We start from the raw sequence: 10,452 nt of genomic DNA, 5'->3' as shown, positions 1-10,452 counted from the left end.
ATTCTTTTGCGTAAAACTAAAATTCATGCCAATATTTTTCCATGATTTATAATAATTGGAGTAATTCAAATGTATATTTTCTAAAAAAGTCAATTTTTAGTGAAATTTTGCCGGGAATGGGGCTTTAATATTCTATCGATATTCGACTCGACAGTATACAAGTAGTCATATACTTGTGAGCCGGTTGGCTTTTAATTTGAATCATATGCAAAATATTTGCAATCTAATGCGGAATCTTGTTCGTCCGGCTATCCCCGAAAAAATAAATGAGGTAATTTCTTTTGTATCAACCAAAAAAATAACACTCATTTGACGACAGTTTCAGACATTTTAGGAAAACAAGAGAACGCATAAATCTAACCATGTCTCGTTAGTGATTTTTATGGCAGCATTATACGTTCAGAGGGAGAAAAGTCTACTACTAATATTGTACGGAATGAAGCGCACAGATTTGTGGCAATATTGGCTACGGTACTAATGTTATGGAATGTGATAAAACGGTAAGGTCTGCTTGCACAGAATGAGTTTAATTAAAATGAACTGTAGTTGGCATTCTTGTCTATGTCTAAAGCTTACAAGTAGTAGTCCCAAATAACTGTCTGTCTACTTCTCCTACATCATATTTATCGCAGTAATCATAATATTAATTGCAGTGGTTTAGGACAGCCGCGAAAGGAAGCACTAAAATACAACCATTTCTGACACCAAATGATTTTGTCGAAAACGCGATAGTACGCACCAGATCCATCTCGACGCACGATACACCGCTGTATTCGCGCGTACACGCGATACTGCGTCGCATTGCGTATACCGGTACGCACATCTTATGTTTCCAACCAAGTCACAAATCGCCCATAGGCCCATGTCTTGCCCTTTTTGTCTTTCTATTGTGACGTTAAAAGTGTGCAGATGAATTGGGAATTTAGATGTTTAGAATTGAAAAGATGTTAAGACATTCGGGTAATGTAATAACGAGTACCAAGTAGAATTCCTTCCCTCCATGTAATGTTGGTAAGGTGTTCAATGCATCTTCAATAATCTAATTCAAGTTAAGTAATGTAAAAAATGCATTTCTATGCTTATATAAACAAGAACTAAATCATGTTCTCGACTGATTTGATCAAAATTTGGCCCCAAGTTGAAGTATTTGTCAAAAGGGTACCGTATAGCAACAATGAACCATAAATCTAAATTTTAAATAACATCGACGAATGAAAAACACAAATCTGTTTACAAAAAAGTTGATGTAGATTGTAGATTACACATTATTCGGACTATATCAGCGAAAGATCACACTGGTTTCTGATAATTAAACAGATAAAGTTGGACCTATACTTTAGACTTGTGTTGAAATAATACCATTAATAAACTCATTGATTAACACATTTCCCGTAAAAATGATGGAGGTGTGGAATAGACATGTCCGAAAGGGGGACCAAAAGGGGGACCAAAAGGGGGACTTAGAGAGATAGCACTACCCTAGGGAGTTAGGGGGAATGCCCCCGCGAAATCTACACGCCCAAAAATAATATCTGAGGCGTTTTGGGCCTCAGATATTATTTTCTTTTTTGACTTTCCGAAAGGTGGGGGCGGGGCCGCCGCGCCCCACTCTCCCAATCCGCCCCTGGGAAGGAATGCAGTTTAAAAACACATATTTATAGTGAGGCTTGTATTAATTAGGCCTAATAAGTATTTTATCAAAATCGGACTGTCCTCAGGTTAAATACCGAGCCACTAATGCTGTTACTCGTGGCATGCATTCGTTATGATTCGAACGTGAATGTGTTTTTCGAATAATATAATAATAATAAGGGTTCAGCTAAAACCATGAATGGGTAGCGTATATGCCTAATCTATTCTAAAACACTTCTCTCGGTACACAACAGTGGAGGACTATTTTGAACCGACCAACCTCCGTTTTAACTAAAAGTGATAGGCCTAGTGTATTATTTTTCTTCTCAAGAATAATCTAGAATGTATACACATTGTATCGAATGTCTTAATTGTGGTCTTGACGTAAATAATATAGCCTAATTTGACTGTATCCAAATGTATGATATTCCGCTACTACGACGATCAATGTCCAATTAACGTGCTTCAGGTACGATATCGCCTTATCGACATACGTCCAATATAGTAGCAATACTTAATATTAATATATGACAATATTAGATATAGTGGTACAACATATTTAACGAAGCCATGCAGTTCGTTAACAACTAATACCAGTAGGTTGCGACGGACTTTATTGCTTTTTTTAAAACCAGATGTAGGGTGACCATGTGTCACAAACCGAGAAAATATAGATTCAGGTTCCTCTGTCATTCTGTCTCTTAATACGTTGTAAGACTACAAATTGTGTAGGCTCTTTTATTTCTACTAATATATTGTTACTAAGTGAACGAATAGGCCTAATATTAAATTAGTTTAGATGGATTGACTTGCTTGTGAGCTACAGCGATTTTAATTGCTTTTGTTAATCCTTGCCTCCTTAGATTTACAGTATTGTGAATTTTGTGTGTGTTATTTTTTTAGTTTTATTTTACTGTATGTGCAAATTGTATTGTGATTTTTATAAAAGGCTAAATAAATAAAGAATGAATGAATGAATGGTGTTTTAGAAGTCTGCTGGTCAATTTTCACTATAATACCGTCACGAGTAATCATAAAATGTCTATGTCAGGCACTCAGTGTTCATCCATAATAGGAAAGCGATATACCGGTCATTATTCCGATCAATGCTTACCAACTCCTTTAAAGAACCTCTTGACCACCTTAACTTATAGGTAACATGCTAATTAAACAACAACAAGTTAACACTTTCACAAAAGGCCACAGAAACAACGTTTCACACGTAATGAAGAAGACAAAAGGTGGCACAATAGTTACACAGTCGCGCATTCTAAGATAATAAGGGGTTTACGATAGTGGCAAAAAAAGAATAATAAAAAAAACCCCAAGACATTGCCTTCCCAAGGGGCGAAATAAGCCTATATTCTGCCTATATATTACAATATACACATTTGTATGGAAATAAGACTGACATTTTAGTGTACCAAGACAGAAATCATTATTGCTCAAATTAATGTCGTATTTTCTTAACATTTAGTCCATTGGGTCTATACTTTTTTAAAACTACCCATCGGTTGAAACATCCTACAAAAAGTCCAGCTACTAAGGTGCACACCCGTCGTGGGTGAGGATGATGAAAGTGACGCATAGAAATAAAAAGAGAGAAAAGGGGAATAACGATTGATAACCATGATAATATCATCATGATATCGTAATAAAATAATTAATACATTTTCACTTTTACCGTTGGCAGTTGTATGTATCATAAATGGCCTGATTGAAATTTCTGACAAATAAAAACCCACCTCTTATAATGGCTAGATTTAAACATGTTATTTTAATTTATAAAATATTGAACGAGTTTAGGAATTGTTCTTATAGCTACTTCCTTTTAGAATTATCTGTGCTGTTATTTTTTTCTTCTTAAATCTACAAGCATCAAAATTGGAGTCTTAAGTACTTAGATACTTCAATTTATGTGAGATGACAAATTAATCTCTCTCGTCTGATGTATCCTTATGCATTGTCTGATGAGGATGGATTTATATTACTATTATTCCTGTCCATACACTTTCATCCGAATATCTAAAACACGAGTTAACAAACAAGTACTTATATTCGATTTGAAATTATTGACGTGTGTATGATGATATCTCACAGAGATGCTAAACTCAATCATGCTTACCTGTTATTCCTCTGGAATGGGGAGGATTCTTCTCGGCTTTGAGTGGGATGTGGCGGCCTTTCCCGGCGTTCTTCCCGGCAACAGCCATGACTAGGAAGAGGCCTACTAGCAAAATATTCCATCTGGTAAAACATCTATAAATAGGCATGGTTCAATTATTCTGTTTCTTGGGCAATATCAACAAAATCAACGCTAATTAATTGATAATTTCTCAATGACAAGTTATATGTTGTCATCAAACACCAGCAAAAATAAAATTACAACATACAAGAGAACAGTATACAGCTCGACGGTGTGTAAATGTGTAACACCGGTAGAAAATATTAGTCTGGGTCTCGTGTAATATTCCTTCGATTTTGACCCGTTTACGTGTTAAGCGCACGCAACTATCCAACACAGGTACCGGCAGTGACAGTTTTTGACTCCACGCCACACACACCGTCTTCGCTTGACGCTCTCTTCTAGAATGAAAAGGCCTGTCGAGGATTAGGAAACGTACCGTACGTGTCTACCCTCGTGATTGGCTGATCACTCACACTGCATGATAGTTTTGGTTCTTTATTATTGAACACACACACACACCCAAAACGGACCGTCCACAACTATGCCCAACCTCCAATTGTAAATTCACAAGTGAAGAGATTTTAATCTTAGCATCAAACTTATAGGATACGATAGACCTAACTAAATTTTATGCTCATTCCGTAGAGGGTTATGATTTCAAAGTGATCGCAGGCAAGAGGCGTTTCTGCAAAGCGACTCGGGCATAATCCATGGCTCTGATTGTATTGTACTTTTACGTGAGCATATGTTTACAGTGTCAATATAACAGCATTTGTATATTTATATTAAAATGTAATTCTTAACTGTTAATTGAGATTGTCCATATTGTCCTATGCTATATGTCTACGATAGGAAACACTCGCCAATGTAACAGTTTTAACTATTTATGTCAAAATGAAATTCTGAGTTGTGTTGGCGAATCCATTCATACGAAGTGATAATGAAAATTAAATTTTATCTGAGGTTTTTCTATTGCAAATTTATTATAATGCTTAATATGTTAATGGTGGTGAGAATGATTTTCAAGATGACGTTGGTAAATAGCAATATAATGAGATTAATTTTAATTTCTATTTTGATTAGGATATCAATGATGATATTGATAGCAATGGTGATAATGATGATTTAACAAAAGCAAGATGAAAATAATTAAAGCGTAGTGGTGATATAACATAAGCCCTACTGATGATGATGGAGAAAATGAGGATGCTGATATGATGATAATGATGGTGATGATGACGACGATGGTGATGACGACACGTGGACGATGACAATGATGATGTTGATAACAAGGATGACGAAGAGATGACTGAGCATTATTATCATGACTACAGTGGAGACGGTGTTAAATGAGGATAATGTTAAGGTTATTGTGTGATTGATTTGGTGACGATGATATCAAGGTTATCAACCAGCTTTCTCTCTTGTATAAATATAAGCTATGTTGAGGGCGCTGCGTGGTTTAATGACAGTTCGTGTTAGGCCTAAATGTCTAATTAGTAGCATTCGCGAATTGCTTCCTAGCAGTAAAACTTTAAAATCATTAACAAGTGTTAATGTATATTAAATTTACTTTGATTTGTATAGACGGGTAGCTACCAGGTAGACCTTCTGTCAGTTTAGGATGGCTTGAATTAAGATGTAATAGGTCGAAGGTCAATGACCTCACTTGACTTAACTTATTTTACAAGAGATTTGTCCTTAACCTCGGTGTTTTAATTATTTAGAGGGTAAATATTTTGGTGAAGAGCTCATGTTTTATTAATCCTGGATCCTATATAATTATGCTAGGCCTCATGAATGATGAGCCAATGAAATCGAAAAGTTAAACAAATATTCTATCTGAATATTTTCAGAGAGGCCTATTCGGTTTCATTATCATTTATTTAATTTAAATTTAATGTAGCCTATTTTAAAATCCTCCTACCAAAGCGTATCGTTAAATAGCTTTGCTTGTTCATCGTTAACCGTTCAACAATAACAGAATCGGTGATTTGAACAAGACATGAGAATTGAAATGACAATTTCGTATGGAGTGTTTAATAGACCACTTGCCAACGTGCAACGTTCTGTACTGTCAGTTCAATGCGGAAGACGATAACGCAACATGTGACGTTACAATTTAAAAAAAAAAAAAAACATTTTATATAAATCCGTGTCTATTCAATCTTGATTTATAAACATGGAATCCCCAAATTAATAACATTTTGACAGGAAATCAGAATCCTTCTGTGGTTACGGTTATTTCAAACCAGCTTAAGTCGAGTGGTTTTTTTTTTAGTTACAGGTCTTTCTATTGGACCATTCAAACATGATTTCCATGGTGATTATATACTGTTATGATAGCGCTTCTTGATTTTGTTTAGACCTAACTAAATTTTACAAACTATTATTTTTATCCAATTCTAAATATCAATATTATAACATTATATAAACATTCTGATTTATATTTAGCCAGATTATGCCTTCATGGTGAAACAGGATTATTAATTGATTTATAGTGGTTGCCATTGATGGACCTTTTCGTTAAGCCATGTCCCTTGAGTATTGTTGCTGATTCCCCCACAAAACGACAATGTAAAAACATACGCAAACACGTGCGTTTGTGTGAAAACACGTGTGTTCATTAATAGACACGCGCGTATTCCTGGCCCTGTTCTGATTGGTTAGTTGTTAGTTGACACTCCGGAAAGTTCCATTCGATAACCTCATTCTCGGCCGCTCTTTCCTCACAGCAACCCTCTTCATTCTTCATCTTTCCTTCCTCCCCTGTCCCTCATCTCACGCAGTGAATTCCTTTGGTAGCCTCTATTATAACTAGGCTAATTTATATCGGTTTTAATAAAAGCATCAGTTTATAAATGTGCATACGTCTAAGTACGTGTATTAAGTATTCACCTTAACAAGATCTTTGCTTTAAAAATGAATATCAAGTATTTATGAGCAGGCGAATTAACATGCGAAGCTACCGATAGAATATTTGAATTATCCCAGAGGGACAAGAGCCCTTGTGCGTCGCTGCAAAATCAGGAACTGCGAAGAAGATTATACATAATGCATGTAACCTTAGTATAGGATCATAGTGTTATTTTGTAGTTTAAATGGCATGATGTTATAATATAAACGATGAACATGTTCTGAATTTAAATGTCACTTGAAGAAGGTGTCGTCTCTAATGGCCGAATTATATTTTTGAATACCGGTATTAATACTAGGCCTATGTAGACTAAACAAAAAATTAAAAAGTAAAATCCTATGCTTTTCTAACTTAAAAAACTATAGCTGAAGCTTAATAATAGTAGAAATTGAAATGTAAAGCACAAAGATTGGACAATAATAGAACTTTGCTTTCTATGAGCATATTGAGCACTTGTTGTGAATGTTGTTCATGTTGATACTGCTGCTGTTTCTGCGCTCCAGCGATGTTCAACTCTTGACGTCGAAATTCAAGAAACTGTTCACCATTTCAACTGGAATATTTGTTTCACTAAACCTATTTGTGCTGGCGATGCGATGTGATTGGATATGCTACTGTTTTTATCTTTTCGATTGTATGAGTAGTGAAGAGGTCCTACGTTGTTTCTTCTTTGATGATACAGTATATCACATCAGTCTAGATTAACAAATAGTAGCATCGTAGCGATCTCGTCGAGGTATGTGTGATATAAAATTAAATAGTCGTATCGGTTCCTCTATGAAGATTTGACACGATACTGTAATTCTGCAAACCTAGTTCGAATTAGAAAACAATTTCGTCGAATACACGTAAACCCACTTCCTGCTCAAAACGCGATGAGTGATTGTTTGCCGAGACTGCGCGGACTTAAATGTGTCTGAATCAAGAAAATATGCATGTGTTATATTGAACGTGATGAGTCGAAGCATGACCAGAATACTGCATTAAGATGGCAATCCCCAAGAGTTCAAGCGGTCACCGTATACCTTTAGATGTAATGCATAGCGGTTCAAAAGCCATTTAGACGCAGTGCGCAAACGCCAAAAAAAAACAAAAAAACAAATAAACAAACAAAAAAACAAAACAAAAAAAACCATATCCCAATCACCACAGTCGATATTTAGTGTGAAACTACCCCGGAGCCGAGTACAATGGCTACGTGAAAATATCTCAACAAACTGACAACTGGAGTAAGCCTCGACTCTAACTAGCGCAAGGAAAATGTGGTTGGCGCTGCCTAACGTGCACCACGGCTCGACGCATGAAGTGGCGTTTGTTATTAAATAAGGATACCCACAAACCTGTCACACGCAAACGCAAGTACTGTATTGATACTACTCCTGCGTTTTCCCCACAGCGTCTTGAATTGTTCTTATCTGAACCTATCCTTATTGATGTAAATACATGAAATTTGACATAGACCTACTATGATGGTGGTGGTGTTGATGATGGTGATGACGACTACGATGATGGTGATGCTAATGATGACAGGGGTGCGGATCCAGTTGGGGGAAACGGAGTGCCCCTCCCCCTGTTTTGCCACTAATTTTAAAGATCTCAATGCAAATCAATGTTATGTACCACTTATCTATTCTGAAACTGTTGTGCCCCCCACACCCCCGTTTAAAAAATTCTGGGTCCGCACCTGCATGATGATAATGATGGTGATAATGATGATGATACCGTTATTCCTCTTAATCCAATCAAATAAACAATACAAAGGTACAAAAAGTTGTACAGTTTTTTTATCAAACCATTCCTACAGTACGTGTACATTTTTAGTAATTTTATGTAATTTTTAACATTCATTATGAATTTGTATCAATTGTATGCAATTACTGAGAATTGCATGTTGATCTTGACCGAATAATTGAATGAATGAATCATCATTATATACGAATTGTTCGAATCACTGTGCAGACTAGGGCCTACAAACCTAGAAGTTATACCGTATACTTCGATAACTTAATTTCGAAATAATTGATAAAAGCAAATCAATATCTCTTGATTGAATTTGAATGAAGCTGTAACTTGGCGGTTGCCTTCTGATTACACGGTCTCTCTGGTTCAAATCATGGAAGCGTCATGATTTATTTTTTCTCAAGACTAAAATTACTTTCACTCCCCAAGCCTCATTTTATATACTGACTATAATTTTATAGAGCATCACAGGCCTGCTTGTTCATGAGTTCGATTTGAGGAATACAGAAGTAAAAACAATTCAAACATTTATCATATTGTAACAATTCCCACGAATTAGCATTGAAAGTGTTGACAGGCATCCGACTTCCGATAATGCGCCATCATTTGTTCGGCCTACAAGAATGATCCGCGGAATAAACGATAAAGATTATTTTATTTGTTAAAGATTCTAAAGATCCTTGATGAGATAGTGGGAAAGACGCGGATTTTGTGTCTTCTTGTCTGCTTATGCATCTCTGCAGGTGCAACGAGGGGCCGTTTCTATTGAGTGCTACTTAAATAGCGTTTGTAACCGTTTTTAATACTTTTTCTAAAGAGCTTTATGATTGTCTTGTTTACTTGGTCACTAAATACTTTGCAGTTACATTCTTTTCTAAAAAAAAAAACTGCACTCACGAGGACAAGTAACAATACGAACGGCATTCTTTGTCGGCCTAAAATGGTGAAATCGGTGTGGCAGATACCTTTCTTCGGTAGGTGAGAGTCGATGCCTGGGGCTAGCATCGTGCTCCGACTGCATCACGTTGGATCACGATACAGATCCGGTTTGTTTCTATTGATATATTTTTGCATAATACAAACCATGTCTTGAATATCTGAGCTTGGTATTTCTCTGTACTAATATGATGAAATAATTTAAAATGGCAAAATCGGCATTTTTATGAATTTACACGGATCGATAACATAAGACATAAGACAAAAAATTATCAGAAAATGAAAATTGATTTACATTTCAATACCGTGCTATAATATTATGTTTATGTTTCTACAAAAAAAACAAAAAAAAAACACAAAAAACACAAAAATCAAACAAAAAAACAAAAAACAAACAAACAAACAAACAAAAAATACAGAAAATAAGTACCGCTACGGCAAATGAGCATGTTGTTTCCCTCATCCATCCAGTACCGGTATAGAAGATCATTATAGGCCTATGTGTTACGATACCCTAAGTATAGTTTTAATTTATAAAAAACTTGCTGGGCTTAGCCATGAATGATGAAAGCTTCCCTAAACAGAAGCCCAGAAGCATGAAACATGTTGTTACAATATCGTGCACTAGTGGTAGCCTATTTGAGGTTTAATAATGTGTTTTACATTTCATACGATATCAGAATGAGGTCAAACTGGGAGTCCGCAGTAACATTATTATAGTGCAGTACCTGTTAGTGAATGGACAAACAAGTGTCGTCAAAGTAACAACAGACCAATCAAAACAGGACCAGGAATACGCACGTGCTTACGTAATTACGTACGTTTACGCTGTCATTTTGTGGGACAACAATAGTAACAGTAGAATGATTGACAGAACGTTTAATTGATTGTTGATTGATAGATTTTCAGATTACTTGGTATGTTAACCAAAAATAAAGTTTTACTTATTGAGCAACAAACGGTATTTCTTGAACATGGGCTCAGCAAACGGCCATGAACCTTGTGTAGGCCTATGTATGTAGCGCATGAGAAGTTATTA

General features: G+C 35.8%; 1 protein-coding gene across 1 annotated transcript in view; it reads right to left on the bottom strand.

The window, feature by feature from the left end:
• The window catches only part of LOC117100001 (chordin-like), a 53,828-nt gene extending 49,465 nt beyond the window's left edge, over positions 1-4,363 (bottom strand). The window contains exon 1 of the mRNA XM_033239530.1: positions 3,758-4,363. Within this exon, the coding sequence (XP_033095421.1) occupies positions 3,758-3,905 (148 nt within the window). The 5' untranslated portion in view covers positions 3,906-4,363. The remainder of the gene's footprint in view (positions 1-3,757) is intronic.
• Positions 4,364-10,452: the final 6,089 nt, after the last annotated feature.

This window comes from Anneissia japonica, unplaced genomic scaffold (genome assembly GCF_011630105.1).
Source record: "Anneissia japonica isolate Jap-2015-1 unplaced genomic scaffold, ASM1163010v1 scaffold256_len832006_cov191, whole genome shotgun sequence".
Taxonomy (NCBI): Eukaryota; Metazoa; Echinodermata; class Crinoidea; order Comatulida; family Comatulidae; genus Anneissia; species Anneissia japonica.
Note: the sequence above shows the minus strand (reverse complement) of the source record. Positions and strands in the feature narration are given on the sequence as shown.